The following is a 15,061-nucleotide window of genomic DNA, read 5'->3' on the forward strand; positions in this document are numbered from 1 at the left end:
TAATGTTTCTTGCATAAATTTAATTGAGCAGAGAAGTAAGAGAACTAATTGCATCATCAGTGAACTGAGAGCGATTTTGGGTGTTGAGAGCAGCGCGGACAACCTGATCCAGCGTGCGTAATCGCTGGGCTATGGGACGATCACTCTCCGAGTTCAGCTCCTCTACAAGCTGACTGATTCTGAAAGCTTTGCTTTGATTGGTTGCAGCAGGCTGTCGTCTGCGCCGCGCCGTGAGTGCAGTAGCAGACGACTCTGACTGTTCGTCGGGTTTTTGTATTTCGACACTTCTCTCAGATTTTACATCCAAGTCCCCTTGGTCCAAATTACGGACACTCTCTTCGTCCTCCAAAATAATCTTGCTTTTCTTCTTCATGTCGTGCCTGGAATACCTGTGTTCGCCATGAGTAGCATCTTCTGCTTGTAAGCGGTGTATGCGATTGACGCTATTGCGTTGTGATCGCCGTGAATTATGATGCCGCCGGGCGCTGTGCCCCACCGTATTCGCTGGCATTGTGGCTGGTTTTGTTGTCACTCTATTAGAAAACATGTAACGAATCCCTCCCATCACCGTGAAATTTATTCGGAAAGGTTCATCTTCTGCAAAAGAAAATCTAAGACATTATCGCATGTCTATAAACGAAATACTACGTCAATAAAATAGATGACAGGTAATTAGTAGTTCGAAAAATTGGACACAATACTACCGTGAAGATGGACGGCCATCATTTGACACTGGGACTCCCTAACATGGAGGTAGTCTGTGCCGCTTAAGTCTTTGTGAGGAGTACAGGACACCCAGGGAACTGTTAACTTTTCCTTCAGACGGAAATAAAAGTCCTTCGGGTCATGACCTTTCAACCATTCATCACGAAACCTAAACAAGTTTCAAAGGCCAAGTTGTACATGATGCATGTAATTGATAGCGCTGATTAGTGTGTAAGCACATATGTTTTAAAGGAATAATTTTAAAGAGAACCTTTTCCAGAAGAAGTAGATAATGGGGAATATCAGTATCATGGCGTCGTGAAACAGCCCCCGTGTCGGCCCTGAATGTGTGAGGGATACGGCTATACTGGTGGCCAAGTCACTCGGGATGTTAACCTGAAGAAAGCGATTAATTGTCGCTAAGTGTGTAACACCAAATTTTTAAGAATACTTATAACGGCTTACTTTCGCAGGCTGCTGAATTATACTAAAACGCGTAAATATGACTTATAACCATTAAAACTAAATGCTAAAAAAAGTCGGTATTCAAACTGTCGTTATTTTAGACATGATCCGAAACATCCAAAGCAATATTGACATCAATGAACTTGCGAGTCCCTTTTACCTGCACCCGGGGGAGAACTTCCGATACGAGGTAGCAGTCGACTATGGCCTTAGCTTTAAGCTGTAGGAAATCCATATCTACTTTGGTGATGTTTTCGCGGGTGCTTATCTCATCAATGTGTTTCTTGAATCTGAAAATGTAAACACCGACTTTATGATTAATTTTACAAATAATACACATAAAGTTTATACTACCAGTATGGATAGCAAATTATATTTTTGACCGATTTCTCCAATGGGCGCAAACTAATTTTGTCTTCCAGTATTTTGAATAGTTACATGAGCATTGTTTACACGAACATGCGCGCAAACATCAATTTCGTGTCGGAGATTCTCAGATATATCAGATTTAATGCACACAACGGTGGATGTGCTTGTTCCTTCCCTTCATGTACATATAGTTGTACTTTAGATAAAGTTTTTAAATGTTTCCGGCAAGACAATCGATGTTGTACTTGACATCAATTAAAGCAAACTTGTATCTATGCAAGCTGCTGAAATAAAAAAAATTTGCCCCAACATCATAAAAGACAAAACTTGTTAACAAAACATACATGCATCTTTACAGGGACGTCCCTGATCTTTGCAACCTGTTGAAATAAAAAGAAAAAGAAAGCCCAGAATTTATCCCCCCCCCCCCCCCCCGTGTAAGAAGGACAAATCTGCTGTAGGTATACTTTTGGATTTCGTTCCAGAAGTTGAGGTCTGCCACCAGCTTGTTGATGACAACGAGGCGGTTCCTGAGGACGACACGTGTCTGGTAGGCGGCAATAGTACTGGACGTCAGGAGGGACTTGTCCGCCACCCCTGGAGGAAGAAATGATATCAATAAGAAATAGCCCACAAAAATATAATATAGCATACATTATCAATGACTCTGTTGACTCGTTTTGCAAAAATTATACTATAGACATATTGGTTATTGATTTTAAACGATACCGTTAAAAGTCATGCGTTTTACTGCAAAAGTATCTCATTTATTCGCTAAACTTATGCATTTTTGCGATATATTTTATTAAAGCCAAAATTAGTTAATGGGCGTTCGTACTTACGTTTTCGTTTGGAATCTTTTTCCTGTTCGTTGCGCATGTACAGCTCTAGGAGCTTGAATTCATACTCGTCTTTCATGGCATCCATAAAGTCTATAATCAAATGGAGGAATCCGCGCCATAAATGCCACTGTTTGGAAAAAAAGAATACGCCACTTACTTTAAAGAATACAGTTTTGTCTTCATCAAAGTTTTATTTCATTTGTGAGTTGACCAATCGAAAATTGTTAAAAGTTTGATATGTTGCTTTACTGGGACGAATACCGTTTTCCGTTTCTTCTGTGTTTTCTTTTTGTTGCCCATCGCCTCTTTGTTGATTACTAGTTTTTCTGTCAGATCAGCGAATGTCGGCGATTTCGCCAAGGGGCTCTCCGCGGTCTGCTCCGGTGGCGGGTAATCGGCGTCTATTGGGTACGTCTGCATGTAGCGCGGGAACCTGGCACATAACACGTGCACCATCATGATATTAACACAATATTTAGAATGCTAGAAAAAAATCTATGGCGCCATTTGAATAATTTAAAAAAAAACGTTGGAAACTGTGCAAACGCAGAGGTTCAATTGTTTTAATATACCGCAACTAAGAAACATCACTAGAGCATAAGAACCTAACAAGGTATATGCACTTAAATCGCGAAGAAGGCAGTTAATAGAGTTTTGTTAATAGGAAGAGAATTAACAGTGTACAGCAATAGACAACAATACACATGAAATGATTACCATTTCTTTTCCAAAGATCTGAAGACGCTGGCTTGGGCACATATAAGGACGCTGGCTGGTATCCTCTCCATGGTAGGGATCTGACGGATGATGTCATCACTGCAGTCCAGTAAGTAACCTTCAGAGTATATCCATTTTTTTTTAAAGAGTATACATATGCAATTTGATTTAGACCCAAAGGTCACGATTTTGTAAATGAAAAGACCCTACAGATTGCCATGCCACAATCACTTAGAATGCTATTAACTATAAATTGTATATACGTTTGCTTTTTAATGTCTTTAATTATAATAAAATTGGGTTTGTAAATTTTATGATCGCAATTTAACGTATGGTAGCACGAAACACAGAAAGAGAGTGTAATAGATATGCAATCCTTCAAGGAATTGTTTTTACCAATTCCCCTTTTCTTTGAACATTTTATGATTTATAAGGTCAAATTCTAGTAAAAATGATTTTTCTCCAATGTTAACAGTAGTGGAAAGACCTTGCTTTGCGGCCTTGCTGAAGAACTTCCGGTAGATGACGGAGATGATGTGGTTCCGGTGACGGGCGGACTGAGCCTCCTTAAGGTCCTCCACGTACTTCCAGAACAACAGAGGATGGACCGTCTTGTTGTCCATCATGAACCTCTTAAAGAATTCGAAGTGAATCGGAGATTGCAAGACTTCAACCAAATTCCTATTGAATTAGAAGGTGTGTACCATTTGTAAAGATCAAACATCCGTTTTAGCGATAATTTTTAAATAGTAAAAGAACTATATATGATTTAAGTCAAAATTTGCCCCCATAATTCGCAATTTTTAAAGTGATTCAGGTACAATAATTTGTTGTGTTATTTTATAAAAGAGTCGACATAAAATATGTTTTTCACCTTTTTATTTGATTTATATGCACCCACTGGCAGTATATGACGTCAAAAGTGACGCTATTTTTAAAATTCAATCAGAATCAGTCAAAAATTGACATTTTTTAACCGGGTTTTCCAACGGAAAAATCCGGTTATTAAAATGGTGAAAATGGCGGGCGGGCGGGCGGGCGGGCGGATGGCGGGCGGGCGGCTGCCAAAAGGGTACCCTCATTGTACGGATAACTCCTCCTACAGTTTTCAAGATAGGAAGTTGTTCTTTCGCAGATCAATTGTACATATATTAGAGGTGTGCATATTGCTAGGATTTTGATTTCCGATAATTTATCGAAAAAATACCAGCTTTTGAACTTAGTCATTTTTTGGCAAAATGTTGCATATAGGGTACCCTCATTGTACGGATAACTCCTCCTACAGTTTTCAAGATAGGAAGTTGTTCTTTTGCAGATCAATTGTACATATATTAGAGGTGTGCATATTGCTAGGATTTTGATTTCCGATAATTTATTGAAAAAATACCAGCTTTTGAACTTAGTCATTTTTTGGCAAAATGTTGCATATAGGGTACCCTCATTGTACGGATAACTCCTCCTACAGTTCTCAAGATAGGAAGTTGTTCTTTTGCAGATCAATTGTACATATATCAGAGGTGTGCATATTGCTAGGATTTTGATTTCCGATAATTTATCGAAAAAATACCAGCTTTTGAACATAGTCATTTTTTGGCAAAATGTTGCATATAGGGTACCCTCATTGTACGGATAACTCCTCCTACAGTTCTTAAGATAGGAAGTTGTTCTTTTGCAGATCAATTGTACATATATCAGAGGTGTGCATATTGCTAGGATTTTGATTTCCGATAATTTATGAAAAAAATACCAGCTTTTGAACTTAGCCATTTTTTGGCAAAATGTTGCATATACATGTAGGGTACTCCATTTCACTGGATACGGGTTGACATGGATTATGGATACAGTTTACATAAAAGAAAACCCGGTTTGCTGTCACATTGACAGCTTTTCACTTGTCTTATATTTTTTCGAATGGGAAATATAGAGCGACTCTTTGAACAAGAACGAACTTTTTGTCACTTGTAAGTATTGGACGGATACATCTTTGGTGAAAATATTTTGTTTGTTCAAGCAGTCGCTCAATGTTTCCTTAAGAAAAAACTGCTTCAAAACAAGCCGTTTTATGCTAAAAATGAGAAAATGGCGGGAAAAGGCAAACTTTATGATGTCATATTTTTAAATTGTGGGCACTAAAATCAAAATGAAAATTATGAAAAAACTTCAAATGAATATTTGTACAAATAAAAATTTGAATTACAGTAAAATGACAATGTTCATTTAAGGGGGCCATTTTAGGCTCAAACCATATGTAGTCCTTTGTTGAAAGGTCTATCAACTTTGATTTGACTCTTTTTTTTTTTTGGAAGGGGATGGGGAGGGGGGGGGGGGGCAAAAGTTTCGAAATATTTGGACTGTCATACAACTTTGATGTTATCCTGTTTGTATTTACAATACTACTAACTTGTGCTTCAAAATACTTTTACGTCTTTTAAAGGGACATGGTCACGATTTTTGACAAATTCTATTTTTATGTTTTTACTATTTACAATGCTTTAGAAATGCATTTCTAATGATCAAATAAAATTTGAGAGTCACTCGTAGAGTTATAAGCAAGATACTTGGCTCACAATTCTTTGTCATGTAAACAAGGCTCGTGCCCTGTTTTTGTTTATATAGGTTCAATATACCAGTAAAAAACCTTTTTCCAGTTTATTTGTCTATCTTTTTATTTATGTTTAGGATAGAGAAACAGTTCGGAATGTTTAATACATTTGTTTTAGGTCTAAAACTGAAATTTTTACTTCAACGTTCAAAATGTAAACAAATGCTTTGTTTACATAACGAAGAATTTCAAGCTCTGTAACTTGCTTATAACTCAACAAACGACACTCAAATTTGGGTTGCCTATTAAAAATGCCTTTCTGAAGCATTGTTAATATTAAAATCGGAAAAATAATTTTTGACCAAAATCGTGACCATGCCCCTTTAATACCCTATATGAAAAAACTACTGTCTCATTGAAATAAAACGTTGTATTGAAACTGACCTAGGCCTGGTTGGGCGCTCAATAAGGATTCCGCGTCTGCGCAGTACAAGCCTCTGAAGACGAGACCGGAATTGTCCTCTCTCCATAGCTGAAACTTCCGGTGTGTCTAAAAGCACGCGCCGGGAAACCTTGATAGTTTCTATGTCAATTTTTGGTTTGTTCAGAAGATTGTGAAGAAATTCTGAAATCAAAACAGCACATCACTGAGTACAAATAATCGCAATTGATAAATAGGTACAAGTGAAGAAAACGGAAAATGGTATAAAACATCGTTTGCCCGAGCGAAAAACGTCTCAGACGCACCATGTCTTTTAGCTGGTTCCCTCTTGATGTGCAGACTGCCATAATCGCTGTACAATACGTCTATCAGATCCTCCAATCTTGGTGAAACTTGTGGGGATACCCCAGAACGACCTGAACGAGAAACAATTGCTGGGGGTTTACTGAAAATGGCGTCGGTTAAGATACCACATCGCATAATTCTGAGAAATACATGGTATCATATAGAAGAAGGTAACAACATAATCAAACAATCTACAGTACCATATTCAGCGCAGAGAACGGCGAATTCTAAGGCTTTCAGTGACTGTTCGGGAGTGAGAGTAAGCGCCCCAAGCGCTGACGTCATGCGGCTGAACGGCGAGATGGTCTCTTGGGATGACGTACTTTGTCCGGGGGTTATCTCCGTGTCGTTGCCCGTCAGTCCCGTGGGACTCGGCGTGTTACTGTTGACGAAGAACAGTGGGTCTGACTGACCACGGGCGGAGGCGGATCTAGGCTGTATCTCTATCACGTTTCTGTCGAATTTCCTGGATCCGCACTGAAATAACGACAAGAATGGTAATGGTTTTATAATATGTATATTATATATCAATGTTTTTGCACGATTATGAAAAACACTTTTTCATCAGTTGACTAACTTTTGATCGATATACTTACTACTTTCATCCGAAATGAAGTTCTTTCCTCTCTTGCGTATTGTTGCCAAGATTCCTTTAGAGCCTAATAAGAGAAAGGAATTTGTTATTTGAGAACATTAAGTAACAATTTTCAGAAGTTGAAATCAAAACCACATTGCATTTAATTTGTTATAGAGTGAAACAAGTATTTATTTAATCAGTTTTTCAATCAACTTAATAAAAAAACTAACGTGTGAAATTATGTTCTGGGCATACGACATCAAAATGACATCATCCCGAGAATTTAGACCCTGGTAAAGAGTCATTTTCAGCTGTTCTGAGAAGATGTCATATTCCAGATCATTATTCAAAGTTAGATATTTATCTGTCAATGTTCGAGCCAGTTTCCGCTTCATTGGAATGCCATACGGATCCAGATACCCATCATCTGCGTCCATGTACTGCCGAACATCACTCCAAAAGTCTAACATCCGGGAATCTTGCTTTAATTGTCGTTCCTGTAAATACTGACGGAATGGATACCCTGCCAACATATCAGATGCAAACGAAGCCGCCATTTTGTTATTTTTATCCAAAGTAGTATTGTCGAAGTCTATTCTCTTTCGTCCTTTGACGTAGGAGTTCACGAATAATGGTATTGTGTACAGTATTGGAGAACCCCCCAGAAAGCGCGAAGATTCGGCCTTCTCCCAAATTTCCAGTTCTTTTAGACCATAGGCATCAGCAAATTCGTCATTTTTTGATCCACTCAGATTTCCCTTTGTTGCACTACTCCTTTGTCTTGAATAACCTTGACCTGTATATATAACAAAGAAAAAAAAAATACATTTCCATTTCGACATACATGTATCTTACTTTATAACATTTTAAAAAGAGTTTACTCTTATAGCAACATAATATAATGTGAACTGAAATTAAAATGGGCAACATGAATTTCTTTAAAGTAATATTAGTAATTTGAATTATAAGAAATACTTATTTTACCAGAGCAACATCGAACCTTAAAATGGTAGATTTATAAGATAACCTACCACTCCATAAGGATAGAAGTTCAAGTGGTTCGATATTTCTATCGGACGTATTAGAAGGAATTTCCACATCCGGCGTCTGTGCGTGGACATCTGATGACGTAACACTGTACGCAGGTTCCGGAAGTCTGTCCGCGTCACAGGACAGAAACACGGGGGTGGTTGGTGATCCCGGGCTAGACCGTGATGCACTGTAGATGCGCGGAAACATGATTTGACAACGAAGCTTGCGCTGCTGTGCTAAAGTTCCAATATCAAAGGGAGTCTCCTTTTTCAGGAAGGATAGAGTCTCCGAAGATACGGTGTGATAGAGGTGAATGAAATATCGCGGAACCCAGTACCGGCGGAGAATCGACAGCAGAATTCTTTGAAGATTATCGAAAGCATCGCTTGTTTCCACCATGTATAGAATGTCCATTTCCGAAATGGCGTTCAGTATTTCATCTTGTATTTCCCTTTCCGGTATCAGTTCAAAATCGATTTTGCCTGAGGAAATGTTGAAAATAAATAATATTGTTTACTTAAATTGGAACTGAAATTGGCAAAACCTGAACATTTGAAATCGAAAATGTAATTTTAGAAACCTTCAAAGACGAGTCGCTTCCCCTTTGTTCTGAGGTCACACTGTGAACCCTCAGCTAGATAGGTGGCCTTGATGTTGTGAGCCAATTCCGTCTTTTGCGAAGGAGCTTCTTCTGAAAGTTTCCATCTAGCAATATCTATCCAGCACTTAAACACGTTCTCCCCAGCAGTTCCTCTAATGAACTCTCGAAACATCTGCATACCGACCACGTGACCGAGAACATTACGAGAAAAATGTGCTCTTTTCTCAGATTCCTCTAAAAATATTTTGCAAAGCAATATTATTTTTCTTAGAATTCAATTTTTTTTCATGATTTTAAGTTTATTCTCAATATATATTTTTCACTCTTTCAAAGTCATAGAGTAAATGATTTAAATACCCTTGAACGTTTTAGATTCAAAATCGACTTCCACATCTCGCAGACGACAACAGAGCAGGTACTCCAGAAAGAGGCTGGTTTTCTCAAACAGAGGATATCGTTCTTCGATTAGGAATGCTATTACACACCGTCTGTCCACATACTGCAAATTTGTCAAAAGAGGGCTTTAAGTCTCATTCGAAATTTTCTTTGTACAGTTTTTTTTTCATTTTAATCATTATTCAGTTATAATTTCGAGATGCAAGGCTAATGTTTCGGGATATTGATCTTCTGAAATCGATAATGTGTAAGGCCAAAAAAGGATGTTGAATAAATGTTAATTATTTTGTTCAACAATTAGTGATCTTTCGTAGAAAGATACAAACATTTCTCTTTTTCTTTATTGGTGGGTCATAGACAAATCCTCTCTCGATAAAATTGTAAAATATTTGTTGACCGAATACCTGCAACATTAAACAAGTAAATATGTAAACAAGTAAAGAGAGTGCATAAAATCGTATTTTGTCATTCTAATTTTAATTAATAGCGCGAATCTAAAAAATCTAATTCGTTATTTTTTTTTTCGAATTAGCCGTTTTCAATCTTTGAAACACGCAGTTTTATATAAATTAAGAAGTACTACATACCGGTAATGTTATAAAAATATTAAAATAATCGACAAACGCCCTGTCTTCGAGCAGAAACGCAAAATCCTCGTCAGTTGGAAGTCTTGAACCTAAAACAAAATCTAAATTATTCAATATTATGGTAAAGCGCAAATTGAGATCTTCTAGTTTAATTATGCCCAGTCATATTTCAATATGTTTATGTATATTCAAAACTATTGATATATGCAAGGAAGTCTTATTAGAAAATTGGATGCTGTTCAAGCGAATGTTTGTATTTTGACACAACTAAAAATCTCAACACATCCTAAACCAAAACGCCTTTAGAAACTGTACCGGCGTTGGACTAAATCATTTGATTGCCTTTTTTTCCTAGTGAGAATTTTCCACTCATGAAAGCTTTAGTAAGTATCCCAGATGAAATGAAACAGTTAAGGCTTTTGTTTTTCTCGATCTTTTTGTGCGTTTAAGAAATCAATGAACTCTTGATAACATCCCTTGTTTTGCGGTAGTTTCAGATCGAGTGCCAGAGTAGTTCAACATAGGGTCAGTGACCTCGTGTTTTTCAAAACAAAAAAGTTAGATTATCTTTGCTTTACTGCGAGTATTTTGTTTTTACTTGAACTTTTGAATGTATAAAAATTACGATAAAAGAATGTTGGAATTTCTGAAAAGTGTATATTTTGAATCCCGTGCTGTGGGATGGTTCCAAAGCCTCTGTGTGGCCAGATAGTGATACCATTAAGTTGCATCGATATGTGAAACAGTTAATTACGGCGTATTATTATGCATGTTTGATTTAGTGTACGCAGTATTCGTTTCTTGGATAAGCAAAATAAATGAAGATTATTATTTAATTCGCAATATTGTTAATGAGTTCTTGTCTAATTTCTAAAATAATGGTAAGAATTAAGATTTCTTCAATAAATATATCGCATTCATAGGGTTAAAAGAAAGGAAACAAACCTTGTCGGCCAAGAGGAAGCGACATATTGTATTCACCACGTGTGCATCGTTTTGGTCTATCTTCAGTTCCTGTGATGGTATATTCACGTTACCATGTGTTTACTGTGACGTCATCGACGTGGACGTACGCGAGTACGACGTTTTTCCTGAAAGGCAATTTTTCAACGTCATGTTGTTGCCTTTTGAAACCTACATATATATTTTAATGGCGAAAATTACTCTTTCGCCAAAAAAGTTTTCGTGATTCAACCGGTATTTTTAAGAAACCTGATTAAAGGTAGCTGCAAATACTACTAGTATACATTTGGCTACAGGAAATATTAAGATTTTTTATAAAAACAAAGTATGTTCTGTCCCTCTCAATATAAATCTTTGCTATAAAAATTCTGTCAAATTTTATGAAATTTACTAAACAAATGAATTTTCTCTATGACTTTAATCAACTGAATCCCTCGGGCATGTAATGTTGATAATATGCGTACATTTGCATACATGATCCACACTTGATGATTTTTAAAATACGCATTATGGAGTAAATCTAAAGTACAGTGTAGATGTAGAATTATGTTACGTTTAATTTTTTTAATTTCAATGTGAGTAAATTTGCATTCATGAGAGAGAGAAAACAATCTTTCTGGGCTGTTTAGGAAAGTTTATATAAATGCATTTCCTTTTGTGTTAGCAAAATCAGTTAATTATACCATCTTGTACGTCATCAGACAGAGGTCAAGGGCACTGTTAGACAACATGATGAAGTACTGCCTGATACACCACACCGAACAACAAATTCTGCTGAGTGTGAAAATTCTTATAATGAACCGTTACTGAATACTATTTTACTTTATATTAGTCTAACAAAAATATTGGCTTTGAATTAATATTGTGTGTAACCCTTTGAATTTGTTCAAATATCCTTAATATATCCTTAATCTATCCTTAATCTTTAATAGCTAAATTTCGTATTTATATTTGTCCCTATTATTTATAGAATTACATCATGCAATGTTCTGTGGAAAAAATAAATACAAGTAACAAGCTGTTCCTTGGACTGAGTCATACATGATCTCATTTACCTTACATATTTCGATTCAATTTATTGACCAGAAAGAAAAAAAATCAACTTCATATACAAAAGAATTTTAATTGAGCGCAATATTACAATGTTGCTTCAATTATAGAACTTCCCTTTTGACAGCTTGGATATATGCATCTTTAATTTTTATTTTCCCTCCGTCCATACAGAACAAAGACGCGTTGTTTACTATAGTTGATCGGCCGTCTTCTCCTTCGTCTGTGACCTCTTTTTATCCTTACCTTGTGTACCGTCAGGTGGTGATTTAGGCGATTTTACGAGATGACATCATCTTTGTTTATGTATATATACTATATCTAGATGAGTCACATGACTAGGGTCGTAGCTATATATATATAAAGCGAAATCCTTCACGCTAGACATAAACGCAACCCAAAACAAAGCGAAGCGCACTATCGTATTTTTATTTTGAGAGAGGCGCAATGTCGAGTTATTTCATTGAGGACTGTTTCGACGAAGCAGACGTTTACAACATGGACCAGCACAAGTTCATCCATGCTGGTCACAGTGGAAAGGGACGGTCCAAGCGTGAGGTCCAGCAAAGGACCAATACTTACGACCCCAACGGCCATACCCGCAAAACTATGCAGAAACTGGTGAACAACAAACAGAAGCAACAACAACCACAGAGCTGAGGACTCCCACCAGGTCAGTGTTTGGTTTTTGTTGTTGTTGTTTTTTTCCCCGTTTCTTTTGCATGTATGCGCAAGGATGTTAGATAATTTAGAGTCTACATTTCCTATCTTCGCTAGCCAAGCGTTTTCGGTCCATTCCCCACAATTTAAGTGAGGAGAGTGCGGATCAGAAACCCTTGACTTTGGAAGATGACATTTCCAAACTTACTCGTCTATAAATTTACACCTTTTTAATATGCATTAAGGTAAACGTTGTTAACATGCTAAAATCTCTCTATTTTCAAATATGTTATGGTATTAAGCAGTTTTATGCAGGCTAAAGTTATTCAGAATGGGAAAGATATTATAATTTTTTTAACGTAGACTTTTGAACAATTCTAGATTGATGCAAACGTATGTATGTAATAATATTGATCGATGAACCAGCATTGGGAATGCATTGTTTGAACGCTGTTGTTTGATTACAGGAAATGTTTGGCCAGATTTTCCCTAAGATGACAAGATAACGAACAACGGCATAAATAGGATGAATTGCGACTCTGGATCATGATCACGGAACAATCCGCGCATGCGTCCTCTGGAGACAGGCATGTGGAGGAAGTTGACACCCTTTGTCCTTCCATTCTTATATCCACTGTCTTTGTTGTACGAACACTCTATTCTTCTGACTACAAAATAAAATGTAGTATATATTAAAAATTGTCTTTGATTTGTTATTAAAAAAATCATTTTATTTAAAAAAAAAAAACATGCAGTAAATTGAAATTCTGGTTTGCATGTTTGGTAACTTTTGCAAAGAACGTGCTACTGTTAAAGTCCGAAAAAATTTCTTAGGTTTTATTGGGAGTTAGGCTTGCTCGATCGAGTCTCTTTGTTTTAATGTTTTTATATTTCTTTCAAATTTCAGCGTGATTCAGAAATTGTAACTTTTGCTCTATACCATTCTTAAATGTTATCAAACATAGATGTTAATTTGATATCATTTGAAGGTATTTAAATGGAGGACAAAAACTATATAATTATTATTAAATCATAGAGACTTGAGCTAGTTAAATTGGGATGGTTTTGGTAAGTTCTGATAAAAAGTATATTGGCATCTCAAACCATTATTGATTTCGTCGTTTTACTCGGCTAGAATATGTGTGAAAACCGGAGAGGGTCAAAAGACACGTATGTAAAAGCGACCTATTATGGCAATGGCATCTCTGGAACGGTCATGAAATGAAAGACAAGGGAATGAGTTGAACTGGATTTCAATAATTGTTTTCAGTAATGATATACAGATCTGTACTTGACTCGACAAAGAAGAAAACATGATGGCTTATTTAAATTTTATGTTTCGATTAAAAGTCCGTTATCATTGAGTATGAGATTTTGGAAATGACAAGAAGTCGAAGGTGATTGATCCTGCTATTGAATTATGGGACATTGACTCTCTCACTCATATACAGATATTATGTAAATATGAACGAGTTATCTTATCGAATGTCTCCAATAAATCAGACGATATAGATCATCGTTCTAACGTAAACTCTCTGTAGCGATAGATGAAGAGAGACTGCAAATCACACCACTTGATATGTACCTATATAAATAAACCTCCTTTGTGGTATTGCAGTGCAAAGTGGCTATCAGCAGATTGCACTCCGGGAGATTTTAATCAGATTACAATAGAATTTGCCCTGATTTGGTCAGTTGCGGAAGTCAACTAAGTGCTTCTGAGCTTAGCATCTATATACATGTACGCCATCGTGCACATGCATATGTGTGTTTTAATGGAGGCTATAATTTGAAAACCACAACAATGTTCCCGAACAAGTGGGAAATTCTTCGCTTTCACTAAACTATATATATTTTTTTTCTTTCGGCGAACTTTTTAGTTCTAATGTATTTTTTTGGGGCGTTTAATATATGCAAACAAGTTCTTCAATGTATTAGATAATGAGGACCAGACTAATTAACAGTTTGATCACATGTACGTTATTCTAAAATTAATGCACTGTTAAAAACTGGTTTGCATTGATTTATTTCATACTTAAAAGACTGAACTTTTTTGCATTTAATTATATAATTGTACACCGTTTATTCAAAAAGAGAAAAACACATATGAATTCGCATTTAATTTATGCACCGTTAAAGAAGATATTATTACATATTAAGTTTCATAACTTTAGGAACTAGGTTTCAAAGCTATTTATCTCTCGTAACATTTATGATCCGTTTCCAAAATCAATAGAAAATGAATAGTTTGCATGAAGAGGCAGTTTAGTAAAAGATAAGAAGTTCTAGCAAATTAAATATGCAAGGGTTGGTCTTTAAAGAGTGTGGGACAATTTTCATCGGAAAAACGGTTCTCCTTTTCAGAAGGTCAAATGTAGATAAGCCGGGTAACTTCAGAGTCTTTTCATCAAGATATACTCAGGGGTGTTAGATTTAATGTTAAATATCCAGGTAGATTAATGAAATCGACATTAATATCCAATGCAGAACAGCGACCAGAGTCTAGAATATCACGAGCCATTGTCAAGGAAATTTGAAAATTTTTCAGCCTAATTGAATTCTATAAATTAAAGTTTAATAAAACTTCAATGAACGCCTATCTGGTCGACTGGGGCCTCTTAAGGGCGTTCTCCAACATGAAAAGGCAATATACAGTAATATATTTAACGCCAAAAACCAGATTGTGTTTGTTTGCGACAATTCTGACTTGACAAGCGGAAGCCCCCCTTTTATCAGTGACTTCTATATATTTTGGGATTAGAAGTTAC

At 36.4% G+C, this 15,061-nt stretch overlaps 1 protein-coding gene and 1 long non-coding RNA gene across 2 annotated transcripts; one reads left to right on the forward strand and one right to left on the reverse strand.

Moving 5' to 3' along the window:
• Positions 1 to 19: 19 nt before the first annotated feature.
• LOC128187895 (regulator of G-protein signaling protein-like) lies at positions 20 to 10,881 on the reverse strand. The gene is made up of 20 exons (XM_052858561.1): positions 10,566 to 10,881; positions 9,621 to 9,709; positions 9,360 to 9,437; positions 8,995 to 9,136; positions 8,617 to 8,871; positions 8,036 to 8,518; positions 7,235 to 7,800; positions 7,024 to 7,086; positions 6,628 to 6,904; positions 6,388 to 6,498; positions 6,085 to 6,265; positions 3,586 to 3,779; positions 3,099 to 3,216; positions 2,643 to 2,814; positions 2,382 to 2,508; positions 2,007 to 2,136; positions 1,331 to 1,460; positions 977 to 1,101; positions 705 to 874; positions 20 to 597 (listed from the first exon to the last, which is right to left on the reverse strand). Exons 1-20 carry the CDS (start codon positions 10,588 to 10,590, stop codon positions 20 to 22), a joined length of 4,014 nt encoding a protein of 1,337 aa, XP_052714521.1. The 5' UTR covers positions 10,591 to 10,881.
• Positions 10,882 to 10,896: 15 nt separating this feature from the next.
• On the forward strand, positions 10,897 to 12,992 carry LOC128187899 (uncharacterized). The gene is made up of 2 exons (XR_008244101.1): positions 10,897 to 12,306; positions 12,761 to 12,992. It is a non-coding gene; the product is annotated as an uncharacterized LOC128187899 (long non-coding RNA).
• The last annotated feature ends 2,069 nt before the right edge of the window (positions 12,993 to 15,061 follow it).

The sequence above is a fragment of the Crassostrea angulata genome, chromosome 6 (genome assembly GCF_025612915.1).
Source record: "Crassostrea angulata isolate pt1a10 chromosome 6, ASM2561291v2, whole genome shotgun sequence".
Lineage (NCBI taxonomy): Eukaryota > Metazoa > Mollusca > Bivalvia > Ostreida > Ostreidae > Magallana > Magallana angulata.

Excerpts from the sequence above, each read along its gene's own strand:
- LOC128187895 (XM_052858561.1), bottom strand. The coding sequence starts at position 10,590 with ATGTCGCTTCCTCTTGGCCGACAAG. Across the intron at positions 9,438-9,620 it reads ATATTTTTATAACATTACCG|GTATTCGGTCAACAAATATT; the intron begins GTATGTAGTACT and ends TTAATGTTGCAG. Across the intron at positions 7,801-8,035 it reads ACTTCTATCCTTATGGAGTG|GTCAAGGTTATTCAAGACAA; the intron begins GTAGGTTATCTT and ends TTATATATACAG.